A 27,770-nucleotide genomic window follows, 5' to 3' on the forward strand; every position below is an offset into this window, starting at 1 on the left:
TATGGTCAAAACTTCCTGTCCGCCACATACCCACGAGTGGAATCATTGCGTACTGCGCGCTACGCAAACAGGAGTGCTGCATGCTAGGTAACATTTACCGCCACCTCACGACTCTTATTACAATAAAACCCATAGAAATAAAATAGGCGTCGTCAACATGTGTAAAATCAGGTGTAGGCATCGGGCAAGTAAAAACGTAGGTAAAATCAGGTAGGTAGCGGGTATAAAATCACATTTGTCTTAAAATGAGTATTAAAAACACGTAAGTATACGGATGTCAATTAAAAGGCTTGCGCCATGAGGTGGCAGCTACAACAGGCGAGGTTTTTTAGGATAACACTGAAAATGGCTGGGGTCCGAACAGTCAGGAGAGAAGCATCCTTTCTTGAAGAGGAAAGAGAAGTCGGGGAGCTCGAGGGGGGCCAACCCGCCGGGCGTACGTGATTTGGTCGCTATTGGAGAAAGGAACAGAAGAGCGTGTATTGTAGCAGTGCTTGTACATGCAACTTAATGCAGGACCGAGTTATTCGATCAGGGTGACTGCACATTCATTCCGCCCGCAAAACTGCTAGGTTAGCGTTCCCACAAAGAGTTGGCGACCCAACACACAGTACACTACTGCGAACTGCAGCTGATTTTTTAAAAGGAGACTAAAGACAAACACGAAGTCAAGCGAAAGTGATAGATCAGTGCTCGAGAATATCTAAGGTGCCAATATTATCGCGACGAGAACCTAAATAATCAAGGCGTTGAGGTAAATGAAATAAGAGACTCCAACGGGACATCCGAGTACTTGCCCGATGACGAAAGCACTCATTTAAATTTTGTGACTAGCACTCAACCACACACTGCCGAAATATTGCTTGTATGGTGTAGGACTAAATTGCGAGCTGCCTAGTTCTATTTCATTTTTAGAACAAGAACTCATCGAAATGCCCCTTGAAAACGACGCGGGTGGTCGAAAGTTTCGTTTTTGCTCGATTCCGCACCGTCGACATTTTCGTGTTTCAGTAGTTTCGTTATGGCGTAGTGCTGCACTGGTTTTTCTGGCTCGCGAAACTCGCACAAACTACAAGCGGCAGAGAATTCAATTTCCATGTGATGTAGCGGGATGCCCGAACGGTCTGCGCCACATGACCGACATGCAGCTGGCGCGGGCAATCCACCGCACTGTCTTGGCTCGGTACCGCCGTCTGTCGGGCGCCGATTTACTCACCGAAGGCAGCAAAGTGTGGTGACGGCGCATGCAACGTCACGACTCCCCTGTTGGGTGCCCGGAGCTTTGAATTTCTAAAAATGTATTCGCACCCTTCAGATGTAATTTCTTCGTAAACTTTTCTTGGCACGAAAAAAGCATTGCGATGTTTCTGGGACTGTATTTGAAGAATTCACGCCGACTTAATATTTGCCTTTAGTGTCCATTTAAGCTTTGGCTTGGAGATAAAAGCGCAGAAATTCCCTAGTTGCACGGTCGCTTGATTGAATTGAATGAAGTTTGCGGTATTTCAGACTGCAACTGCCAGTCACAGCCTTGTGTTCGGCAGGTTGTTTCTTAGATGTCGTGCTGTATCCATTACAAAGAAAGTGCAAGCAATTTCTCCCTAATCTAGTTTATTTGGAGCGTAGAATTGATAAGTATACAAGTAGACGTATGTGCGTAGAAAGGCAACAAGGACGCGACGTGGACAGGTCCCCAATCACTAGAGGGATTCGGCCGTTATTTCGATAGGAATTTTAACAAGGAGCATTTCATTTTTCTTATGGGCATAATGTTTTAATATTTAAGAAGCGCAATCTCCCAGAAATATTGATGGTTGGGGAGATTTCAACTGTTTTAGACATCGCCGAGACATGCCCTTTACACACGAACTCCCGCCGTCCGGCTCTATACAGTTTTATTAAGTTTGAGGATATTTATTAAGTCTATTAAGAATATTAAGTTTTATTAAGTATATCAAGCTGCAGTTTTTGAGCAAAGAAATCGGTTGGGCCAATTACCTGCCAACATGCCGATTTGCATGTTGGAAGACTCAAACGGCGATTGTTGGCAACTGCCTTTATCCTGCCATGAAGAACTCCTGGGGACATTTGATTTCGTTTAGTTCTCGAATTCTCGCTTCGCTCATTTTCCATGAGTAGGACTTACTGAAACGCTCCTACAGAAGCTTGTAAAGCGTTGAACTAGGTGGACTAGCACGGAGACCCAACAAAAAAAATATGAGGTCTGAAGCTGTGCCCTCTCTGTACAAGATTACCCACAACATCAAGAAAGGCGTTCGGAGACGCGGTGTCCCTGTTGTGTTCTCCGTCCCTACCAAGCTCAAAAATACATTTTCCAATTTGCTATGATGACGTAAAAAGGAGGAAACCACAAGAGACATTCTACGACATTCACGCAATGTTGCACAGCAGTGGTGTATGAGGTTCTATTCTCCATTGGCAAGTGCTATGTTGGGGAGACTGGGAACTGCGCGAGTCAAAATGAGGGAGCATGCGTAAAATTTGAATAAGACACTGCGCACAATTGGTGATGCATGTTAACACTCATGGATGCGAGCTGCAATTCGGTAGTGTACGAATGCTGGGCAGGAACTCTGCCGCAAGAGAAACACTTGAGCATTTGATATTAAGAAACATGGTGATAAGTGTTGTCAGCGGTACGTCTCTTTCTTTGTATACCACTGAGTTTCCTTTGTCGGAGTCAAATCAGATTCGACACCACGTCAGGTGCTTCATGTACGATAAGATGCGCAAGCGTGCACTCGTAAATATCTAGTTTTTTTTTGCGTAAAATAGACTGCTGCTGATAATGACGCTCGTTCGTGTACTTTTCGAAGTCCTTCGTGCCAACCATACATCCAGGTATCCAGCAACAGGGGATACAGAGTTTTGATTTAGAACCTCGCATGCTTTCCACAAATGTTGCCGAAAATTGATGTCGCAGATTATGCAGAATGTTTACAAATTTACAACGCTGCACCAAACCAGATATCTCAGTTTTGTAAACTGCACCTGTCAAAGAAACTAAAGCGCATGAAGTTAATACAATTTCACGACTTAATACTGTAGCAATGCTTACGAGTGTTTAGCAAAATCCGAACGTCCAAGCTAGTAGTTCCGTTCGGAACAGTCTATAATACATTATCTTGCCCGCTTTAGCGTCTCTGTAGGTGCTCTTCAGAGAATTGAGAGCAATATTTACAACCAAAGTGAATAGTTGAAAACAGTGCTTACTTTTGCAATTTAACTTTGGTAATGTCATTAAAAATTAAATTGTGGGCTTTTACGTGCCAAAACCACTTTCTGATTATGAGGCACGGCGTTTTGATGGACTCCGGAAATTTCAGCCATCTTGGGTTCTTGAACGTGCACCTAAACCTAAGCACACGGGTGTTTTCGTATTTCGCCCCACATCAAAATGCGGCCGCTGTGGCCGGGATTCGTTCCCGGCGACCACGTGCTCTGCAGCCCAACACCATAGCCACTGTTTACCCTGTTGAGTATTCGACTTCATACTTGAGAGAAACTTCTGCCAGCCTGCCCTCGCGTCTATCCTATTTAACATGTTGAAATTCTATTAGAATTTCGGCCGTAGGATATTCACGTAGTTTGCCTCCATACTTAATTTTGTCTCCTTCATGCCTTTCTCAAATCGTCCTTCCACCAAGGGACCCGTCTTTTGAATGAAGTGCCACTTCTTTGAGGAATGAACTTTTCAGCGCCATCAATGATAAAAGCGGTAAAGTATGAAACGGCATGATCTATACTAAAATTGTCTATAAATTCTTCTCACAAGTAGTGGATTCCTTAAAACATTCACAGTCAGCTTTGGCTAGCTTCCAGCGTGGGGCGTCCGGATGGAAGTCCGGTTGGTTTACTAAGTTCAGCGCTAGTTGGAACTGAAAATTTCCGAATAGATTTTTAATTACACATCAGTCTAAATCAGAAAAGATGGAAGCGAAGGGGGATCGCGGGTCTATTGACGAGTATAAATTATGATGTGGATTACAATAAGCATGTTCGTACTTTTGTTGAGGCACGCTCCGGAGGTTAAAAGCAAAGTTACAATGAGTCGATCTATCCCGTCGCATCGTGAGTCTCCGCACATCGTGTTATGAGCGTTAAAACCTCCCAAGAGTATGTAAGGCTTGGGAAGCTGATCAATGAGGTTGTACTTTTTCGAGATGATGGTTCGGAGGTAAATATATGGGTTATGCAGTGACTAATTTATAAAAAGAATGTCCCGAACTAACAGTGCCTCAAGGAGCGTCTGAAGCGTCGACGTGTCGGCAAACTACAGACTTGTCGGCGACTATGCCTACACCACCGGAGGCGTTCCTCGTCTCGCTCTTTTCAGAAGATCCTGTAATTAAGAAAAAAAATTGGCGTTCGTAGGTATCAGATGTATCTCTGGAACATACACCAACATTGGATTGCGTTTGGGTAGTAGTTCTATAATGCCGTCAAGGCTATGAAGAAGTCCTCCGACATTCCACTGTAGTATTTGTGTTTCCATTATGATTAAGGTATTTTGTGCTATTTGTTTTAGAGACTCATATTAGCTCACGTGCCCTTTCCGGGTACCGTGACGCGAAATTTTTCTTTTCTGGAGCGATCACGATAATCTAGCCGCTCCTTGTGAAGGCCTCGACAAGCTGGACGAGACCTTTGAGACCACCAGCCCAGAGGTCGATGGTCCCTTCTGCTGAGATGGCGGAGCAGCACGAGCTGTAGCCGCCGAGGGGGGCAGGCGCTGATGGCGGCATCGCCGGCTCGCTGCGTGTGGGCCGGACATTCTGTTCACTGAAGCTCTCCAAGAGGTCAGCCTCAGTCAGGTAAAGGAAATCAACGCCCGAGACAACGCCGTGGGGGGTGTCCATAGTACGGTGCGGGGTAAGTTTTTTTTGGGTCTCCCCCCAAATGATACTAGTTTCGGCAGTTTCTCATATTGCTTCTGATCACGGAGCTCTAAGAGGAGATCACCGCTTGCCATCCTTCACGCTTTATAACCTGGACCAAAAACTTCACACAACGACTGAAACAAGGAATGGTGAACTGGCTCTTACTGGTTTGCATGACTTTTCAGAGTGAATAATGTTGAATCGAAGGAAGCTCAGGATTTGGCGTCCGAAAAACGGGAAGACATCTTCGGTGCGCCCTCATTGAGTGCGATCAGGGAGTTTAAGGAAAGCATTTGCCATAAGTATGCGTGGTGTTTTCTGCAGCGATGCCAACCGCCCACCATGGAGTCCAAAAGCGGGACGTGACAGAAGTTCCTGCGAGGGAAGCCCTGCCAACGCCAGCCGCAAGTGGCTGCCATAACCAAATACAGCATAACCAAGAATGGCTAGCCACACAAGGTTAACCTTTGCCACTGGGACACTCGCAAGTGAAGAGAAGACAGGAAAGATTATAAGAGGAAAACGAAGATTGAAGAGGACAGGAAACGGCCACTGACGATTTCTTCCAGGTGGATCAATCTGGAGGTACCGGCTATGTGGAACAGAGGCCGAACAGGAGGTGAAGAACGGATTACAGCAACCTTGAAAAAGTGTGTGGCGAATCGGTCACACTTGGAGTACTTGAAAATACCAGACCTGATGTTGACGTATCTGCTCTGATATCGGGGCGAAATTGAAAAGGAAAGTACTGCTCTCATTTCCGGCGGTATTATTCTATCAAATAAATTAAAAGTGGTTATTTATTTAGTGCTTTAGGAAAATTACTTCAGAATTGCTGATCCGTTTCGCTTTAGTAGTAGCCCACACAAGGCGTTTCTTACATGCACAAAATAATGGAAATTCGCTGTGGCCTCTAACACTATCCTAATCATCGATCAAAATTACTCGATGAGGTGGTATTACGTCGAGAAATTGAAATGCTCAAATAAAGATGACCATAATTACGTATAAGAACGTCTTAATTATTCACGTTGCCGCACATTTCAATCTACGTACAGCAGCTAGCGGTGTGCAAGACTTGGAACGAATTCTGAGGATGGCACCGATTTCCAGATATGCGCTGTAAAACTTGCGGTCAAAACTCCCTGTTCCACTTAACTTTCGAAAGAATACTGTTTTGTGCGTTGAAGTTCAAAAATAAGTCTACCGTCAATGCATTTGATCAGACAGTTTGAAAATTAGTGTTTCCAGATTTGCTAATCCTCAGAATTTGTCCCGAGTCGGTAAGCTGTGAAGACTCAACAGCCGCAACTCGCAGATTTAAATATGTGAAGTAAAGGAATAAATCGAAATGATAATTAGCGTAATTGTTAATTCTGTGAGACATCACTCTTTCGTAAAGTAATAGCCGCTACACAGCGTTTTTGTATCAGTGGTTCGAATAACCTTTATGTTTTCTATTTCAACAAGTTCAACGCATGTTTTCAGCACGAGTCGTTGCAAAAAAAAAAATGTGGCTTTAAAAAATGCATCTGTGACTCATTCTTGCAACGTAGGAGGGATAATCGTAACTAAAACGTTGTGATAGTCACCTTCTCCCTTTGCGTCCATCTTCCCCAGAATATCCGCACCCCGTGCTGTCCTGAAAAGAACGCACACGTCATATGTAAATGTAACCTCACACGATGATAAATGTTATTTACACTATCAGCACATCACACCTGCACGCAGAGGGTTCGTCGCGATATCAAATCCGTCAAGTACCACCAGTGCTTGCGAAAAACGATCCGCTACGAAAGCCTGCTAGGTGTTATAGAGAACGCAGGAGGGCTCGCCTATCGTGCTCTGCAAACCTACGCTTTCATCCAACGAGAGTAGCGCCATCAAAGGCGGATCTCTTCTGCTGGTCTTCATTTATGGCTTGCTGACGCGAACGACAACATTCGGTGCACTGCACGTAATTGGGGACATGAAGTAATAAGTGGCTTCACTGTTCAAGACATTTCTACATTAAGACTCCTGTGGCATAAAGGCACGCAGGTTTACGAGCTGCACCTTGAAGACGCTTGATATATAAAAGTATTAGAACGTTGAACTAGGCTTTCTCTAGTGCCGAAGCTAGCATTACGCATGTCTGCTGTACCGCAGCGCATCGTCTCCCTCCAAGATTTTACCCTCTTCATCCCTCATAGCTGTCTGCATATTAGTTCGAGCTCCGCGTGGTCATACATGGCTACAGAATTTTTGCGGTGAGCCTTTGCGGCTTTTTACAAATGTCATGCGCCCAACCTCCAATTGTGTATGTTATGCGCCCAAAGTTCACGGGATATACTTTAGCGAAAATATAGCAGCCCCGGTTAGACGTCGAGACGCACAAGGGTGTTTTCGCATTTCGCTCCCCATCAAAATGCGGCCGTGGGAGCCGGGATTCGAACCCGTGGCCTTGTACGTAGCAGCCGAACACCGTAGCTATTAAGCAACAACGGCGGGTAAGGGATTGATTGCATTAGAAGCGATGGGAAACATGAACGCACACAGTTGATTTTGACGGACATACTGATTGCAATGATTCTCCAATGTTAATTCTGTGGGATGAAGGGAAAATGAGTCATGGACAGGCAACGTGGCAATGCGGAAACAGGCAGTCATGTATACACTACGCCTTAGCCTCAGAAATGGCCTAAAAACTAGACCAAATGATAATAGACTAACATGGAAAAAAGCGCCCATGTAGCGATCATAGACGTTTAACTTCAAACCTTGCGAGAGGTACTAACGCAAAGCACGAAGTAATAGCAAAGGAATTCGTAAAAAGAAATGAACAGCAAATAACAAGCACAGAAATTTCGGTCTGATCCAATCATAGAGTGGCGCATTAGCCATCGAAGCTGTCGATCACAGACCGAGCAACTATGGCAAAACTCCGCGGCCAGAAACATCTTGAATCTGGAGTTTGCAACCTCGAAGGAGGTTGCACCTCGCGCCTCTCGTACTCTGCATGTTCTTCGGCTAGTTTCCATTTATCTTGGCGTTGCAACTATTGCAGTGATCTACCTCTGCAATGCATAATCCGGTTATTACACAGAACGGCGGCTACCGCGGCGAACACCTCCGTGTTTTCTTCGCACAACTGCCGCAGCGTTGCATTGAGGGCAGATGACAGGACACGCAGGCAGCAGCAATGGCGGCCAGCCCGGGTGCACTCCCCTACTGCGCAGGCGCGGCGTGCCGTGAAATCACGTGTCCGTTCTTCTGCGCCGCACTATAGTTCGTTGTCTTTTTAGGACCCTTTACTGGCGTTACCCAGCCCAGATAGTCACCCCCTCCCTGCGAAACCGCACATACGGCTCATCCCTACAGGCTCGTCATGTAAACAGCTTCGCTGAACGAACAGAAGAAAATGGAGGCTTTTCCTACAGCAGTCAGAATATAAGTTGTAGACGTTACGCAGAAGGAGATAAGACAGACATGCATAAAAACTGCTCAATCACAAAGGGGAAACCACGTAAGTGACGGAACAAGGAAATAAAGCTAGCTTGAAGGAAGCGTAAGCGGGCGTCTAGGGATCAAGGAGAAGCGAAAAGCTGGGATTACACACAGAAGAGTTTCTGCTTAGCTGGAACAAATACCGATAAAAAGTGCGGCGAGTGACCTTGTGCAACAGAAAGTTAAATACACAAGCGAACGTCCGCTGAATGACATTTACATCAGGGACAAAGGCGCCCAAAAAAGACTTGAATAACATAACAGCACTCGTAGCTCAAACTAAAACTCGCAAATGGCTATAAGTGTTGAAGACGGTAACAACTACGAAGTTGACGATTCGCTGGGGTACATTACAGACGTTGTGAGGGATGACTTTGGCAGGAAAGAAAGGGTAGTTCAGACACACAGATCAAGCAACCACAGAGAAGCCTGGCGTAGTCCCAAATAATGCGGCAGCAGGACCCAGTTAAATTCCAATAAGGCTAATAAAAAAACTCCGTCCTAAGTGCAAGGTACTGATGACTAATGCCATAGAGCAAGTGATTTCGACCAAGTAAATTAAACGAAATGAACATCCACAAAGGTAAAGTTTATAAGGATAAGACGAGCTTGTACAGGCCAGTTAGAGTAACGTCCGTGATAATGTCACGGGGCTAACAGTAGTCAGAAGTATATTTACCGGATATTTACAATTGTAGCAGCTGACAAGATGGTAGACAGCGCGCAAAGTCCAGAGCGTCGTCTTCTTTCGACTAAGCTGAAAAGTGTTCGTCAGGTGTGAAATGACCCCTGGCGGCTCAAGCATCGGCTCACTGCTGGTTAGGAGGCGAGCGAGTGGTAGGACTTTCTAGGACAATGTTGCCACCATCCTTCAACAAATCTGTTACCCTATCCTGCCCCATTGACTTCCCCTTGGCATAGCTCCCAAGGCGTTCGTTACTCCTTCCGCCGGCTTTACTTCTGGGATTTCAAATTCCTCTAGACTATTCTCACATTATCGTCGTGGGTGCTACTGGTACTGTACAAATCTCTATAAAACTCCTCAGCCACGTGAACTATCTCATCCATATTAGTCACGATAGTGCCGGGTTTGTCTCGTCACGCATACATCTGATTCCTTGCCTATACCACAATCCACGTAAAATCGCCAACTGTTGTCCTTTTTTACTAGTACAACAGGGGTGCCCATGGGCTCCAAGAAGGTTCAATGATGTTACGAGAAAGTAACTTGTGAACTTCATGTCGGATGATGTGTCGCTCGCTATGCGAGACGTAGAAGGGTCGCCAATGAATCTGACTCGCATCACCCGTGTTCGATGTTCGACGACAGATGTTTGTCCTAGATGGCGCTCTCCAAGGTCCAATAGGTCCCATTACAAGGCAAGGAGGCCAAGTAGTTCTTGAGCACACTGTTGCGGAATGTTGGGAGTAATAATTTTCTTTAGGGTGTTCAAGTCTGAAGGGACAGAGGCGAAGCAAGAGTTGCACACGAAGAGCGGTCACAAGTTCAAGCCAAAATGTGGTAGTATCGGGCCAGCGTGACTTGCGCAAGGGATATTCCGCGCGGGGGTGCTTGCGTACAAAGTCCAACGTTCACAAGCGGCAGGCACGACGTGTTGTCAAAAATGTAAATGACGGTGCGAGGAAAAGCGACGTTATACGACAGTAGGACATCTGCCTTAGAGGATACGATGTAGTCACCGTTTGTTATTGGTGCAACGGGTGAAATACTTATGAAGGTAAAGGCATGGTGAGGGAGGCGATATGCTCTGTGAAACAGCCGTGTAGGAGGACTACCGGGAGGGTCAACACCAGCAGGTAGAGCGACCTGCACAACACCAGCAGAAGAGCCTCTCAAAGCGGAATGTGTAGACAAATTCAATATCCAGGATTAAGTCATGAGGGAAGTGCTCTAGAATAAGAAAATAAAACAGAAGTACGATGTCCGGCGACACTCACGAGAGCTAGGCACATGCCTATAACGGCTGGTGCGCCACTGTCGACGACTCGGATTACAGGCGACGGGGCAGCAGAGGACTTCTTGAGACGATTCCGAAGCTGAGCATTCATCAGGGATACGTGCGCGCCTGTGTCAATCAGAGCTGTAAGAGGTACACCATCCACGTTCAGTGATTAGGTTCCGATGTGTGCGCGCAAGGTCAGAAGAGGATTTTTTGCGTCTGGCTGGTTTGGCCGCATCACCTCTAGGTGCGGCACCTGTTAGTTTTCCGGAAGGAGCTAGGGGACGGTGGTTGACGAGATGGGGGCGATTGGGAGAAGCGGCAACGATGCGAAGGAGAGCAGCTAGAGGGGGTAGGCACAGAAGTGTCGCCAGAATTTACTGGCTGCGTTTTCGGAGGGAAGCGAGGAGCAGCATGAGGGCAGTGGGATGGGAGGTAGGGCCAGGGGGTCGAATTCCACAAAGAACGGCAGTGACATGAAATATGGCCGATACGGCCCCGAGTGAAGCATATAGGTGTGTCGTCTGGAGTGCGCCATTCGGCCGGGTCGCCATACAGCGTAGGAGTACTCAGGCTGCGGTTGCGTATGAGTGTTGGGCTTAGTGCAGTCAGGCCGATTAATTGAGCAGACGTTAGTGAAGCCAACGTTGGCAAATTCCTGGCGCACGACGTACTGGATCAGTGAGACGGTGGCCTAGCAATTCTCGGGGCATGGGTTCGGGTAGTGACAGGAGATGCGGCTTCTATTTCACCTCGGATGATAGGTACGATGGCAGAGCAATCGGGCGTGGGCGCACTGCGGATGTCTTAGCAGGTAGAAGTAGAGGCCGTGTCGGAAGGCGGGTAAATGGTTGGGCAATGCGGCGGCTCTTGGCTTCTTCAAACCGCCGGCATTCAGTAATAATGGCTTGCACAGTGGAAGAATGCTTGAACACAAGGAAGTGGAAAGCATTATCTGCTATGCCCTTAATGACATGTGCGACTGTATGATGTTCGGACATCTTCGGATCCACTTTGCGGCACAGAGCGAGCACGTCTTGGATGTACGTGAGGTAGGATTCAGTGCACGTCTCGACAGGCGAAGCAAGGTCGTTTTCGGCGGCACGCTGCCGTCCAACAGGCTTGTCAAACAAATCCTTGAGCTTCTGATTACAAATGGCCCAGCTAGTAGGTTCCTCTTCGTGGGTCTGAAATATCAAATTAGCGAGCCTGATGGCCTGGTCCCAGTGGTTGCCTGCGGTCAACCGCTCACATAATTGAAGCCAGTCTTCAAGAACAATGTCGTCCGTTCCAGAAGAGGTTCCTGGGTCGCGAGGTTGTGCTAGAATGACGGTGGGCGTGGGTGCCGACGTACCCGCAGCATCTGCGCCTTGATCTGGCATTGCAGGTGCAACCAAGGAGCGCCCGCTACGTAAATTCTTGATAATGATGCCGCAACATCCACCAAAAGTGTTAGGGGGTGAAAAGAGCTAAGAAGTATATTTACATTATAATTAGTAATTGGAGCAGCTGACAAAATTGTATACAGCGCGCGAAGTCCAGAGCGTTGTCTTCATCAGCGTGGCACAATATATAGAATGGTAATGCAAGCCGTAAAATGGGAGCTGCCGAATTCAGTGGAGAAAATTATGTACTGGATGAACTACATAATTGGTTCAGGCCAGGCAGACGCTGAGAGGATAATATGTTCGTACTAACTCAGTGCATGGAAATTAAAGATGTTGAGAATAGAACTTTCCCGATGGCATTTCTAAATACTGAAGCAGCTGATGGCAACATAGACCGAGAATTGTTATCGGATATTAAGCACGAAGGTATAGAGGACGATTTCGTGGAGCTGCTAGGAGAGATATCTAAACATCAGAGTGCAAGTTGTAGTGGTAGGTCGAAAAGGTAATGAAGTAGAGAATATTCACGAAGAACTGAAGCAAGGATGTGCTCTGTCTCAATTGTTCACGCTATATGTTAGGTGCATAGGAAGACTGGAAAACAGCGAATTAGGCTTTAATTGATCACAGGCACGTGATGGACAAATTGTGCAACAGAAGGTCCCCGCACTCATCAACGTGGACAACTTAATGCTACTAGCACACAATGCAATAAATTTGCAGACAGAGCCCAATACGTGTGGCAACGCAAGTACAAATCTAAGCTTCAAATTTAGCACAGAGAAATCGGGAATTCTGTTCTGTACTGAAGAGAAGAGTAATTACGTGGTCTCAATTCAACAGCAATTCATACTCATTGTCAAGCAATATTAATACCTAGGCGTACACATAAACGACTTACTGAAGCACCAACCAAGATCATCTGAAAATGAAGGGGAGCTGAATGCAGTAATACTGAAACATAGGACACTATGGGGCCACAATACATACGAGTTAGTACATGGGATCTTCAAAGAAGTAATGGGGGAAGCGCTGACGTTCAGAAATACCATTTTGTGCCCAAAATCGGATAAATTGGCTGGGTTGGAATTCAGCTGTCGGTGGGCCGGTTGTGTTTGGGTGCCCACGGAAAAACCACAAATAAGGCAGTGCGAAAGGACATTGGTTGGGCCTCGTATTAAGTCAGAAACAGAGCAAAATGAGTCTTAAGGGCACCTCCCAAGTCTGGCCGTTTCGACCTGACAAGCGCAGCGCATACATGCGCGATAAGGATCGTCTCCGCAAAGTATTACATAGCTACGCGCCCCGGAAAGATATGCAGTTTCAAACCGAATGCCGTTGTCTCGGCTACACGCGGCCGCTGCGCTCCAAGCCGGAGGATGACGTGCACGTGGTAGTGTGCCTGCGTACGCGTGTCTGTACTGTGACGTTGCTCGTGGTGACACGACTTCGAGAATTATTCAAGGCAAGATCTGCTATTTGTGCAATATGTTGCTTGAATAGACGATGTAAAGCTTACAGAAATAAAACTCGCAAATAGAATGCGTGTTAGTTTTACTTCCCACCGTAGCAAAAGAGATGTACTTCCTCTCCTTGTTCGCATGTCGTGCAATCGGTGCGCGCAGACACCGAAACTCATTTTGCACCGTGTTCTAGTGGGAGATTGTGCTTTGTGATCCGCTTGTGTGATCCTCAGTATTCGTGTAGTACTGACGTATTCTGCTAGTGAAGTGTCCTCGTGGACAGCGCGCATTATCGTGCGCTGCACGAAGCGAGACAATAGACAGCTTTAGGTTAGGGGATGCAAGCAGCTTGCGTAGACGTAGACCCAGACGTAGGGATCTGAGCATGCGCAGCACCGTGGGCCCTAGTTCTTGCGTACGCAAGCCGCTTGCGTCGCCTAATCTAAAACTGCTGAACAGCTCGCGCGCGAACGCCGTCAGCGGAAGTGCACAGCGTAGCAACGAAGCCGGAAGAAAGAAAGAGAACACGAAAAGAACAAAAGAAAAACGAAAGAAAAACGAAAGAAAAACGAAAGAAACGAAGAAACGAAGAAACGAAGAAGGGCGGGACCCATTAAGTATGCGTCATGCGATCCTCTAGGTCCGGTACGGGAGAACACGAGGAATAACTCGCTTGTGGAGGCTAGATGGGGCAAGTGGAGAGGGTATCTGGCTTGCCAGTGTAGCCAGCACAACGTAGACAACAGGAGGCCTCAGCGCTCGGCGGGTGACGTCACTGAGAAGAGGCCGGCGGTGTGCTAGGGGATACGGTTTAAATGAAGGGAACGAGCCCTTATGGGCAATGTTAACCAGAGGCCACTTATTCTTTTTTTTAGGCGTAGTTGAGCAGACGGCCCGCAGAAACCGGAGTGTGTTCCAAGATTTCCGCAAAACAACTTACGCACCCAATTATTAAAAACCCGTGCATAAAAATGAAATGGTGCAGCCTTAGGTTTGCGAACGAATTTCGGGTAAATGATGACAGGGAGCATGGTTTATGTCGAAGAGTCAGTGCTGCCCTCTTCTCCAGAGTAGCTTTTCTTTCATTTATCGTCGGCGTCAGAGTTTTGCCTTTCATGTGACCACGAAAGTTCCACAAAATTTTGTCACTGCACCCTAACACATCTCGTAACAACTTCACTGGTGTGCCCTTTTTCACATTCGGGACGCATGTATTTATTCCAGTCTAGATTAGGCTCTAAACGAATAATTTCTGTTCGAGGCCTTAAGACGTAAAGTAAAGCAGTGCAGATATATACAACACCTCACACGAGTTTATCGATGGATATACAATACATTCCTGCGACCACTTACAAAGAAAGAGGTAGCTTATTCTGCGAACTCCAGCTTTTCTCTTCTTTGCCGAAGCATTGGCACCCAATATTCTGTCATTGATCTTGCGGAAATCAACGCATGATTTTTCTACCCCGATTCCTAATTGCTCCAGCACTTGGGCACGGAGCAGGTATTAGGCATATTCGGGCATGAACGTAATCCACATTCCATGGCAATGAAGGCTTGCCGGACGCATAACCGAATCGAAGCACAAACACAGAGACTACGAGCGCGGTTCACGTCCAGAAAAATGTGCGCTCGGAAGCATGTCGCAGCATGCCAGGTCTTTTGTAACCCCGAAGCTATCCAAGGAACGGCAGGAGCATCTATTCGAATTGTTATCGCCGTCGTCGCTCACTCGCTCTTCCGTCTCTCATTTTCAACACAGGTGTGCCGCTCGTAGCTTCGTAGCACGCTGCACGGAACTTCTATGTGGGCCTCTTTTGCGTGACGTAGCTCAAGAGGAAAGGTTATAGCCAGAAGGCCTTAGGTTCTCGAGGGGGTGTTGGTGCAGCTGGCTCCTGAAATTATCGGTTCGCGACACTGAAATATTCCTATCTTGCCTCTATGGGCCGATTTGGAAAATTTTTGCAGTAGAACGCTGTCTTGAGGATAGGTAAAAACTTCCAGCGTATAACCAAAGTTTGCAGTGTGGCCTGGTGATAGGCGCTTTAAGAAAGCCTCGGCAACATAGGTCAAAATGAGCGGGGAAAGCGCAGAAGTACCTGTACCTAAAAGCGTGGACACAAAATGAAGGAAAATGTCAGTAATGTTATCAACCAAGTACAGGCAATTGAAGGCCTAAATAAACAAGCAGCAGTAATCATAAAGTGGGAGAAACAGAGGCAGCGAATTGGATGCAAAGAATGGAAATGAAAACTACCGTGGAAATTTCGAACAACAAAAAATTACAAGGGAGAACATGTGGGGTAAAGTGAAGGGAAGTGCATTGCCATTTGAAGCTGGAGCTGAATGCCTAAGGACGCTGACATACCGAAGGGTATATTAGCAATAAGATGAGGCATGTGCACAGCGCAGCAAGCATCCGGCGACCGCTCAGCACATTTGAATGTTATGCGAAAGTATTCGCCCAGCGAGACCAGTACGCAACGTACGCAGTAATGGTGGCCATGGGCGGTGCATTGCCGGGCTGGAGGGGAGAGGCGCGCACTCTCCGCTATAGCCGCGACTCGGCGGTTGGTCCGCGTAAACGGTAGCCGCCGCATATTCGCCATGGCCCACGCGTGTCGTTATTCGTGATAAACACAGCCTGCGATTCTTCCCGACAACGTTTCTGGATCTGTCAGAAAGTTTCCTTTAAGGCATTCCAGAGCGCGCATTTCTCGCGAGTCGCCCGCTCCACACCGACACTGTGTTAGTCTACATTCGACGTGTGCGATGTAGAGATGCACGAAATGTCTGGAAAATGATGCAGCACCAGAAATGATCGCTCTTTAATATCACCTATGACTGGACTGACGTGCGAAGTGTCCCAAAGCGCTGGCTTGTACGAGGGAAAGTTCTAATGGTGTTTTACTCCGACCCTGTTGAGGCACGCGTTCATGGCTTGACGGTTTGGGCATCAGGCATCCGTGCTCTCAGATCCAGTAAATATACATACACAAGTTCGTCGCCGGATTGATTCCCATCAGCATAGCACAATTGGTAGTGCAATGCAAGTGTAATGCGGAGGCTGTGGGTTCAGCTCGAACGTGCGACAAGTTTTCTTTTCGTCCACTTTCATTTCCCCTTTTGTTTGCTGCATTTCAGTATCAACCACAGCCAATTTTATCGATGCTTTCATGTCATATGTTGGCTTTATATGGTTATGATTATCCGGGGTGATTTACGCAACTTGAACAAACAATTTTAAAAATTGACTAACCGCAAGTAAATGCAAACTACATGCAACCGCATTCTGCAAATGTTTGAAACTTCACTTCAGGGCCAAGTGCGCTTCGTTACGTTGTAGAGGGCATTCGAAACGACCGGTCCAGTTTTTTTGCGCCAACGTACATGCCGCGTGGCCATTTTTTGCGACGTTTAAAGAAAGCCCGAAATATAAGATTAAGAACAACCACATGACCGCAAACTCGGTTTCATTCAGTTCCGGCTAACCACTTTTCTTTAAAATCCTTGGTTCAAGTTTCGTGAACCACCGTTCATATACAGAGGAGGCAAAAAAGCAGGCTGGCTCCATTGGTGTAGGGTCACAAATGACAACTACGTACGTGGAAACACTTCGCCACTATCCGAACGTTTTGGCTGGTATGTCAGCCTTTAGTTAAAATAGGCGAAGGCTGGTCCACCAAACGAAACGTCTGGACTCGAGGTAACGTATATGCACGCACGTCGCTTTCATTTTATAGCGCACCTCTGAAGGCGCAAACACGGGCACGCGTCGGCACGGGCCAATGCGTGTAATGCGTCATAAGCGTAGGTGGCGAAAAGGGTGATGCGTGGCGACGCACAAAGATTTTACCGACTACTGATGCTAGAAGATCGGCGACGCGTGGCGAAACATCGACGGCGTCCGCCAATCAGAGGCTTCGAAGTCTCCGGCTGCTATACATATCATGGCCGCCAATGCGAAGACGCCGATACCAACGATCATGCGAGTTCTTTGGACGCATGCCGCGCGCGACAGTGTCCATGAAAGACGGTGTTGTGATAGGAGACATAACGATACAGCCGACAAGCGTGGGTCGACACTGACTTCAACACTGAAATCTAGCGTGCTGCTTATTCGTCTGTTCGGGGGTAAGCAAGAGTTTTGCAAAAACATGAATGCCGACTATGCAAGAATAGAAAATACAAAAACGAACAAACATTTGCCACCCACACGGGAACTTTCGTATTTGTAACATCTGAGATTTAGAGGTAATAAGCAAAAAATGGAAATGTGGTGGAAGCAATGCGAGTATTGCCAGTCGGAAGGCTGCGGTCACTGCGAGTCAGCGTATTCCCAGTTGTTGGAATGTAGTAATACTAGATGAAGACTGCTCATCCCACTGCGTTCAACGGAGATGCGTGCCCTGACAATATCGATGCCAGTGGGCTAAGCGTGTTCAGCGAAAGTGATGCAAACGAAGTCAGTTTTCACAGCGAAGCTGTATACCCCTACCGTCGAAGGAAATTTTCGTGTCGTATGCAAAAAAAACACCCCATACGTGGGCCGATACAGAATATAGCGCGATACCCACCTACCCGCGGCACAGGTGCATTTCACCATGCCGACATGCACAGCTTTGCTGGTCATCCTTCACAGAGTGGAAGGGCACTATGGTATTTTCGTGTAACAGTATTTTTGTTCTTTTTGTCCTTTTATCTGGTGCAACAAAACTCCGTCACGTGGTTTTTACATTGTTGAACACGTTAATTCTGTGGATATCCGCAATTTAGTGGATATGCATTTTCATTGTATTCCACTCGTTAACGATCAGGTATAGCGTTCACGCATACCTGATCCGCATCGCATACCGCATCGAAGCTCGATGCATGCCGAACAGTATCGAAGTGGCCTTTACCGACTTCTTTATGCGAGCTTTCGAGAAACCTGGCAGAGATTCGATCTAAATAATATGTCAGATAAAAATGTCAATGGCGTTGTAAAGGCAACGCTAAAGAAATTGACGCGAGCATTACGTCGCATCCATTGGAGGTGCCTGATCCATTCTGTAGAACACGTTCACCATTTTGCAAGGTTGGTCAGGAGCGCTCTCGACACATCCTGCACCTACGAGAAGCGAAGTGCCACTCACAGTGGGGTCCAGAGCAGACCACCGTCAGTTGCACCACATACACGCGTGCGCTGTTCTAAGCCCCGACATACTCGTCTCCCTATACCACACCAGCGGCTCCGCACACTTCACTCGCACAGTTTCTTCCACTCCTAATGCTAACGATTAAAAAGCCCCCTTGAGTATCACCTTGAAGCACGTTCAATATCAGGATATGGCATGAAAATATGCGATGCAGCGTCAACTGGCTAACCAAGCACTTTTATACTTTCGTTGCTGGCTGAGATAAACGAAAGAAATTTACCATAATTATTAGGACAAACCTACTTTGTCCACTTACAGGCATATATAGCTTTCAGCACCTAACCTGGGCATCTAACCGGGATATAATTGTTACCATCCTTCACAGCATACCTGCAGGTAATAAAAACCAACTTCAAAATTGATTGTGTCCCCGAGCAGTCTAGCATGAGAATATAAATTTGTGAAGCAGCAAATATCCGCAATGACAACGAGGCGATCCCTTCCACTTTCCCACTCACTTCCTAGGTGCCTTGCCAAAAGCACGTTCCCTTTTGTGTGCCTCTTTTGTGCAGAACTTGTCAAAGGTAGCTGGCACCTTGGTGCTGTCATTCCATTCTGGGCGTTGGGACGACGAAGCAGCAGGCCTGCAGCCAGCGTGTCTGTCTGGACGCGCTCCGCCTGAACAGAAGTGGCCTTGGAACTGCACATAAACAGATAATTACAGATTTTTAAAACTTCAGGGACATAAGCTACGCAAGCTATTTGCCGAGGCTTTTCTTGCAACTTATCTGTTCTTAAAACATTTGAAGCTCTGTTAGCGTGCTAACATTGTTCAGCTTTTTTAATAGCGGAAAATAATAAACTCACTTTCGAGCGTAACGCAACCTTTTCTTTCACAATTACACGGCAGGCTGTGCACAGATAACTGCGTTTTGTTTGCGAAATTCTGAACCTTCTCTAAACCGACTCGGTCACTTTTACTTTAAGTGAAAGTTTTTTTTTTACCCTTCACGGCTGTACCTGCAGTTGCAAAAAAAAAAGGTATCCTTCAAGTACTTGTGAAACAAAATTTTAATGATATTGTAACAGCTAATCAGAAGCAATACAATTCAGACATTCGAAATATCGCTTATGCTTCCAGAAGAGTGTAGGGGCTTACACTTACAGGCTTGCAGCTTGAAGGCCTCATGAGACGCTGCTGAGGAGAAGCTTGCAGGCGGCGCTTCACGCGGCAAGCAGGTGACATGGCTGCGTCGAACGTACAGTCGTAAGTTCTTTGACCGGGTATTCAACGTCGCTAAGCAAAACATTCGAGACGGCACCGTGCAGGACACAAGGAACGGGTGGGGGGGTTATTCTACAAGTGTCCACGTAGTGGAATGTCCGTTTAGGTTAGGTGGGAATTGGCCGAGGGTGCCCGTTTTTTTTTCCTAGCTGGTTACGCAACCCAGCCAAACAGCACTTCAGCAGCAGCTGAAATGGACATGTGCTCCAGGTAGATATTTAGAGAATAACCTTTCTACTAGGATCACTAGGATTAACGTTGACCACGTGGAATTAGTCAACGCGCACCAGTCATTTCTTGCGCGAGTGCTTTTTCATACCGCTCCTGTTAACGCGAGTTAGGTCACGAGAAATTGAACTCGCAACTTCGTGCTCTGCGAGCTCCAGATACCAGATCAGCAGTGACTGTGCCAACGTGCTTGCATATTTGATCTGTAAGGTAAAAAAAAAGGAAATTTGAAGGCGGTAGGGACTACAAGCTTGGTTGACAGTTGTCGAATGTAATGCCTAGCGACATTCGTCAACAGCCTAAAACTTATGTGGCATATAAAAAGAGCACAGGAACATACATTTGGGGGAGTTGCTACAGATACATGACGGAAATAAACAGCGCAACTTTTTCGCAAACTGTAGGAGACTACAGGGCGGCGCTTACACCTGGCGTCCTGTCCTACGGTCAGCGTAAACGTTGCACTGGTTATTTTCATTAAGACAGAGCGTGGTTCACAAGAATATGGAGACTTCGATGAGCAACAGTGGGTTGGTATTTATCTGGTTATATTAGGTACCTGCAGCCCCGCTTGGGGCATTGCTGTATGGTAGAACAATCACTGAAAACAGTGATGCGATCGTATAAGATGCGGTAGGCAATTGCCGTAAAACTTATACAGCATAAGCAAAATCCCAAAATATAGAGGAAGGGCAATTGCCCTTGATCTTACAGAGGTGGAAGCAATCCCGTCATTTAACCGGAAACTGAGGCGGTGTGGTAAAAATACAGTGCAAGAGGCTCTTCCACCCGTCTATTGCTTTTCAAAAGATGCATTTATAGAAGCAGTCATTCGGTAAATGTATTCACGCCGTGTTGAATAGGGACAGCAGTGCCATTGCTAGAGTGACGATCACTTATGTCGTACATGATGCTATCGGCTCCGCGAGCAGAGCTTCGACAATCGTTTACGGAAGCCCTGAACTCTGCAACACTAAATGAACGGTTGTAGGATTCGTTTTCATTACACTACCTGGTCAGGGGACTGTTGTATTAATTGTTTTTGTTTAGCCATTGACTCCGAATAATCTTCGGAGATAGACACACGCTCGAAATGTTGCCTAAGGGCGTGAGCCCGGTCTTCAACTTTGGCTTGGTCAGTGACTTAAAGCAAAATGTAAGGGTGACGGCATTATTTTCTCTGCTGGTTTCATACTTGTCCTGGAGGGCAGGTATTAATGCTGCAGGCGTATTTTTCTGAGGTTTCTCTTCTAGCAATACGCCGTGTTCGTCTTCCTCAGAACTGTTTTAAGTTAGAGGTTCAGTTGTTGGAGACTGGAGTAGCATGGCCCAAGCCTTATTCTGTTTTTTTTTTTTCTGTGCGTTCCTGCAATCCTGATTACTCGACGACATGAACCTTTTGTATGGAGCCTCATTCGTTTGCTAGATGCACTCTAATGCACTCTTTTTGAAGCAACCTTTGGTGCTCGCACGATAAACAGAAGGCACGGACGACAGCGTCCACTCAACCTGTTGCTTTGTTTAGAACGAGTCGGTCGGTTGTGCTAGCTGCAAGGATGTGCTTTTGTGTTTTCTGCAATGAAATGCGACATCGTTCGCGAGCGCATGAGTGCCAGAACACAGCTTGTCTTTCTGAAAATTCGCCGTATGCGTGGCGAGGCAGCCAAATGAGGACCAACGATGTTCGTGCCATCGAGTGCGACCCTTTGTGTGTGGCTGTCGTGGAAAGTGGTGGACGTAGCAAAGAAATAATGCACACATCCGCCGCCAAGGTTTGCGAGGGGTGGCCCTGGCTAACACTCACAAAAATACCCAAGAAGGTGGATGGGAAGACGGCGCCGCGGTTGCTGAATTGGCAGAGCATCGCACGCGTAATGCTGAGACGTAGTGTCGTTCCCCACCTGCGGCAAGTTGTGTTTTCGGCGATGTTCAATTCCATTTCTTTGTAATTTCATTCAATTAGTAAGTGCAAGTAATTTCTCTTATGTGTTCCTTGGTGTCTATGTTTGTTTGCTTCTTATGATATGATTAATAAAAATCGGGCCCCTTGGTTAATTCCCTATCTTTTCGATCATTATATATATATATGTATAAACCTCAAGACCTCGAGCATACCGGAATCCACCAAAGACGGTCAGGCACATGTCGGTCGGATCTTATTTAATATGTTACCACATGTGTTGGCTAATTAGAAGTTCGTTAGGAAGCCATGAGACAGTCACAAGAAAACTGCTCTGGAGTGCACATTAAGAAGACATCTCAGGCTTGCAAGAAACGTGTGCAACAGAAACACATCAGAAAATTACAAAGGAGCATCAGAAAGCCAAATGATTGATGTTTCACATGAGTCTCGCGAGTTTCAACTCGTCTCATGTTCTTAGGGTATTCTTCCTTTCGCTTCATTTGTTCTGTTGTGTGCTCCGTGTGTGATATGTGATGTGGCAAGCCCTCTGCTACGCCAACTGACAAGAAATCACTCAATATTGTAGATTTTTTCCACCGATAAGGTTAACCCCGCGAGATGCAGCTGACGCGACCGTGCCTCCACAAGCGAACATTCCAGGGTGCATGCGCTATGGCAGCATCGCTACGATGCGTGCTTACACCTTGATCGCAAGCGTGTGCCGAATTGTACCATCCCACCACCTAGAACATCGGCTCCGGGGTCACGTAACGCCGAGAAATCACGCAGGGCGCGTTCTCGCTTGCCTAAACGTTCCTTTCATTTCAGGATTTGCTCCCCTACAGCTGCAATGTCACGTAAGGCGCCTGCCCGCCGGACACGTGCATTGCTCGACAGGATTTCATGGTAGCGGCACCACGTAAAGTAACGCTGGTAACTTCCAGTTGGCGCACCATCACCAATGGCGCTAGCTGCGGCTTAATATGGCCGAGATATGCTGAGCTGTGCTCATTATAAAGCAATGCCTCACGCAAAACTCGCCCATAATAGCGGGGCGCGTCGGGCACCACCAGCAGATATACCAGTGTGTACTATACTTTTGGATGAACACGAGCGGGTCTTGACTTCAGGCCAAGCGCCAAGTCGCTGGGCGGCGCAATGATGCAATTCGGCTAGCGCTAGCAGTGGTCTTTTTGCTCACCATAGTACATATACGTATGTACTCGCGCACCACTTTGTCAATGTAGAGAAGCACGAAGGCAAACCATGCTCAAGTCCGTGCGCTTGACATTTGCATCCGCGTTTTAGGTTAAGCTAGGGAAGGGAGAAGCACCTTTGAAGACAAAGCACACCACCAAGTGTCAAAGGACCACTTTTGCTACTTTCTCCTGCATCAGAGCAAACTCGAAACGGTCCACGCGGAAGCAGTGGCGATTCAGCCTCTATTGCGAGAAACCACAAGCGCAGCAAATGGCGCGGTAAAACGCGTGCAGAAGCTCCGCCTAAGTAGCTGTCCCTTTGCCACATAATGATGTCCGCTAGTATAGGCAGGGCTGCCGTGTTCAGAACGGGGCGCATGCGCGGTGGAACGTGTCCTGGTTAGGCAGCGCATCGATTAAGAGTCATGCGCTTTCCTGTTTCCTATTTCCTGTTTCCTATTTCCTATTTCCCATTTCCGACTGCAAGTAGGCCACGCTTATGCGTCAGTGCCGTCGTGCACCAAAGGATGACCCACAAGCTACAACCTGGTGTTTAATAGGCGGCACAGCAACCCTTTTCTCTAGAGCGCATGACTGCAAGCAAAACACGAGCAAAGCAGCAGCTGTGCTATTGCCAAGGTGCTTGCGTAACACTGCATTGCCCGAGAGCACTTTGTGGCTCCGACTAGTTGCAAACATGTCCCAAACCGGCCAGAAACTCCTTTCTTTGCACCGCAGTGCTTCGATTAAGCGCGCTAGACAAATGTGACCAACTATGCTACCAACAAAGTCATAACTTTACGGAGAGTTCCCAGAGTCAGAATGGTCACAATACCGACTAGTCTTATGACGAATTGGGCAGGTCTGACGTACAAGGATAGGGTAACGGCAGATTTGTTGAAGCATGGCGGGCATATTGTTCTAGAAAAATTGGCGACCCTGTATACGCAATGCCTCATGACCTCGAGCGTACCGGAATTTTTTTTAAGAACGCTAACGATCCTAATTCGTAAGAAAGGGGAACGCCAAAGACTTCAAAAATTATAGACCGATCACCTTATTGTCCGTTGCCTACAAAGTATTTACTGAGGTAATCACAAATACACTCACTAGCACCTTAGACTTCTGTCAACCAAAGAACCAGGCAGGATTTCGTAAAGGCTACAAAAGAATAGACCACACTCAGACTGTCAGTCAAGTGAGAGAAATGTGCGGAATTTAACCAACCCCTACATATAGCTTTCATTGATTACGAGAAAGAGTGATTCAGTCTAAACCTCAGCAGTCATGGCGCCAATACGGACGCGGGGTGTAGACGAGCCGTGTGTTAAAATACTCAAAGGTATGTATAGTGGCTCCACAGCCACCGTAGTCCTCCATAAAGAAAACAACAAAATCCCAATAAAGAAGGGTGTTAGACAGGAAGGTACGATCTCTGCAATGCTATTCACAGCGTGTTTCCAGGAGGTATGCAGAGACCTGGATTGGGAAGAATTGGGTATAAGAATACCTTAGTAAATTGCGATTCGCTGATATTGCCTTGCTTAGTAACTCAAGGGACCAATTGCAATGTATACTCACTGACCTGGACAGGCAAATCAGAAGGGTAGGTCTACAATTTAATGAGAAAACTAAACAAATGTTTAACAGGCTCAGAAGAGAACAGCAGTTCACGATAGGCAGCGATGCACTGGACGTGGTAAGGGAAATAATCTACTTAGTAAAGGTAGTGACCGCGGATCGGGATCATGAGGCTGAAATAATCAGAATAAGAATGAGCTGGGGTGCGCTTGGCAGGCACTCTCAGATCAAGAACAGCAGGTTGCAATTATCTCTCAAGAGAAGTGTATAACAGCTGTGTCTTACCAGTACTCACGTACGGGGCAGAAACCTGGAGGCTTACGTAAAGGGTTCTACTTAAATCGAGGACGACGCTACGAGCTATGGAAAGAAGCACGATGGGTGTAACTTTAAGGCATAAGAAAAGAGCAGATTCGATGAGGGAGCAAACGCGAGTTAATGACATCTTAGCAGAAATCAAGAAAAAGAAATGGGAATGGGCAGGACATGTAATGAGGAGGGAAGATAACCGATGGTCATTAAGGGTTACGGACTGGATTCCAAGGGAAGGGAATCGTAGCAGGGGGCGCCAGAAAGTTAGGTGGGCGGATGAGATTAAGAAGTTTGCAGGGACAACATGGACACAATTAGCACATGACCGGGGAAGTGGGAGAAGTATGGGATAGGCCCTTGCCCTGCAGTGGGCGTAACCAGGCTGACGATGACCTACAATTCGTTCCTGCACAATCCTTTGTCTCTCCAACATCACGAGCACAAACATTTTTTTCTGATTCAAATGCATAAGTGGAGACCTTTGAATGAATTGCATATGAGGAAGAGGCCTCTGTGTCAAATGAAGTTGCTATCTTCCGCTTTAACTGCAAGTCGTTCAAGTAAAAAAACCTGGTTGAACGCCCAAACGGAGCATATGGGATGTAGAGGTAAGCTGACAACCGCGCCCACATGTTCTTTAATAGCGCACCTAAACTGAAATACATACAGGCATTGATATTTCAACCCAACCAGAGTCCGGCCCCCGGTAGACAGGGACTCGCGACCACGCACTCAGTAAGGGCCCAGTCACACAACGCCGACACTACACCATTTTTTTTATCTACCAACCCACTGCGACAGCTGTCCAAAATTTCAGTGGCCCTATCATACTGTGCGACGCCAGTAGCCTGCACATGATTCGCAAGCGGCGCTTCGGCGGGGGCAGAATTCTCCGCAGATGTCAGACCATTTTCTCCAAGAGACGGCCACCCTATCACCGTGCCTGCCGCAGAATTTTCGCTCATTTCTGCACGGGTGCTCGCTTTTTTTTTTATCCTTACCTAAGCTCAAAAACATTTGAAAAAATCGTAAATAGTCTGGAAGGAACATCCGACAGAGCGTAACTTCCTGCGTTTTTTTTTCGATTTGCAGGTATATAGGGCCACCATTGGTCGTTCGCTTCAAGTACGGTATAAACCATGTGGTGCTCACATGAAAACGCAGCAAAATGCTGCGAGACAGATTTGCGCAAATGAGTAGCGTCGCATTACACGTGGAAGAGTGAATATAAGCGGCCAGTCTTTGCTGAACAGCTGTTTCCAGACTGATGGGGACTTGCTTTTCGTGCCATAACCTCGCTTGAGTGCGCACCAAACGAAGTGAAAAGTAGTTGATATTATATCGCTATGGCCATATCTGAACTACACGGAATTGGGCAGCCCGAAATTGGAGTGGTGTCGGCCTAGAATCACTGGGCGTTTAGGTCAGGCCGTTCGCTATTGCGTCCACGTGCAGCCGTGGCCCGGATTCGATCCCGTGACAGCACAGCCACTAACAACCACGGCGGCTACGACATAAGCAGCGCGCTACCTCGAGACGTAAAACACCTCTAGCACGGCAACAACACACGTACTACAACACTTCTTAAAGGGAGCACTGTAAGACGGCGTCAGGAATAAGAATATAAAATGCCTTCACTGACCGTATCTGTCGCAAGCACTGTCGTTCGCGAGAGGAGACTGGGCTGTTGGTACACCGATGGGCACAGATCGGTTGATCAAGCGAGTGTGTGACTTGTGACTGGCGTGACCCCCGTAAGGGGCTTTAAACCGTTTAGACCGCCGGCACAGTCAACGCTGCGTAACGGCAATCGCTGGAAGCATTGCACATGCGCAGTACACGTATGGTGAGACTGTCTTTTCGGCGCGCGAACATGTCACTGTAGAGGCTCATTCGTCGTCTGCTAGCCGCGCTCTTGGCTTGCGAGCTGATGCTTTCGGCATTTTAATTTCCCTCCTTCTTGAAATATCTGTTCTTTGAAAAAACAAGGTAGAAAAAAAAGAAGAAAACGGACATACCTATGGAGGTCGTGTCTATGTATTGCCTTCACGGTTGTTCCAAATGCACTGTCGGATATCAAAAAATATGCGGGCTCTTCCGTATCCGATAGCAGATGTAAGCACGGAATGGCTACCGGCAAAGCAGATTGGTTGGACCAACTACGACGATTACCCTCAACCATTTCAGGACCACCACAACTATCGGCGGCGCGCCGGACGCTGCCGGCATGGTCACACAGCGTGGCGCCATCTCTCGAAGGAGGCGGCGCAAAACGCGCGCCGCGGAAGCCAAGGTCCACGCGCGAAGCCAAGGACCACACGAGACGTTCATTTGAGGGATCGCCAGTCATTTGCACGCAGGCGCGAGTAAGAGTGGGCGCGAGAGAGAAAATCTGGGGGCTTTTGCTCCTTGAATATATGACCCTGCCTAGGCACTACGGGGGACGTTTCTTATCGCTTGTGCTAGGCGTGTGTCGCTAGACGTGCCAGCATGCCATCATTGCGGAGTGGAGTCGAGTTTGTTTACTGTCGGACGCTGGCTGCCGGCGCGGTAAAGAAGGTGAAGCAGCGGGCTAAGTCCTGGCGGATCGTAGCTTTCTCGCGCGTTATGGTGATGTACCTTATAAATAACAGCACAGATGTTTCCGTGGGAGCAGTAACTACCATAGTGGAGCCCGGGCCGCATATATTGAAAATGTACAAGGCAGAGCGCCTTAGCAGCCGCGGTTGAACGCAAGTCGCTGAAAGGCCGCCGTTGACACTGACTGACCCACTACCAGCTCCTTGAATATATGACTCTGCCTAAGCACTACGGGCAAGGTTTTTTTAGCGCGTGTTGCATGCGTTTGTCCCCTAGTTCGCTCCGCCGCTGGCTGCCAGCGCGGTGAGGCAATGGGCACGGACGCCCCATTTGGTGATCGCTGTG

General features: G+C 47.3%; 1 protein-coding gene across 1 annotated transcript; it reads right to left on the reverse strand.

The window, feature by feature from the left end:
* On the reverse strand, positions 1–26,635 carry LOC135905845 (uncharacterized). The gene is made up of 5 exons (XM_065436911.1): positions 26,488–26,635; positions 19,503–19,585; positions 18,856–19,037; positions 6,494–6,543; positions 1–452 (listed from the first exon to the last, which is right to left on the reverse strand). The coding sequence occupies exons 2-5, from the start codon at positions 19,581–19,583 to the stop codon at positions 310–312; spliced, it is 456 nt and encodes a 151-aa protein (XP_065292983.1). The 5' UTR covers positions 19,584–19,585; positions 26,488–26,635; the 3' UTR covers positions 1–309.
* Between the last annotated feature and the right edge of the window lie 1,135 nt (positions 26,636–27,770).

This window comes from Dermacentor albipictus, unplaced genomic scaffold (genome assembly GCF_038994185.2).
Source record: "Dermacentor albipictus isolate Rhodes 1998 colony unplaced genomic scaffold, USDA_Dalb.pri_finalv2 scaffold_14, whole genome shotgun sequence".
Classification (NCBI taxonomy): domain Eukaryota; kingdom Metazoa; phylum Arthropoda; class Arachnida; order Ixodida; family Ixodidae; genus Dermacentor; species Dermacentor albipictus.

Bases quoted from the DNA above. Each gene is read 5' to 3' on its own strand.
- LOC135905845 (XM_065436911.1), bottom strand. From the start codon at position 19,583: ATGTCACCTGCTTGCCGCGTGAAGCGCCGCCTGCAAGCTTCTCCTCAG. The intron at 19,038-19,502 runs GTAAGTGTAAGC...GTTTATGTGCAG, and splicing joins GGCCTTCAAGCTGCAAGCCT to TTCCAAGGCCACTTCTGTTC. The intron at 6,544-18,855 runs GTGAGTGGGAAA...CGTTCTTTTCAG, and splicing joins TTTGGCAAGGCACCTAGGAA to GACAGCACGGGGTGCGGATA.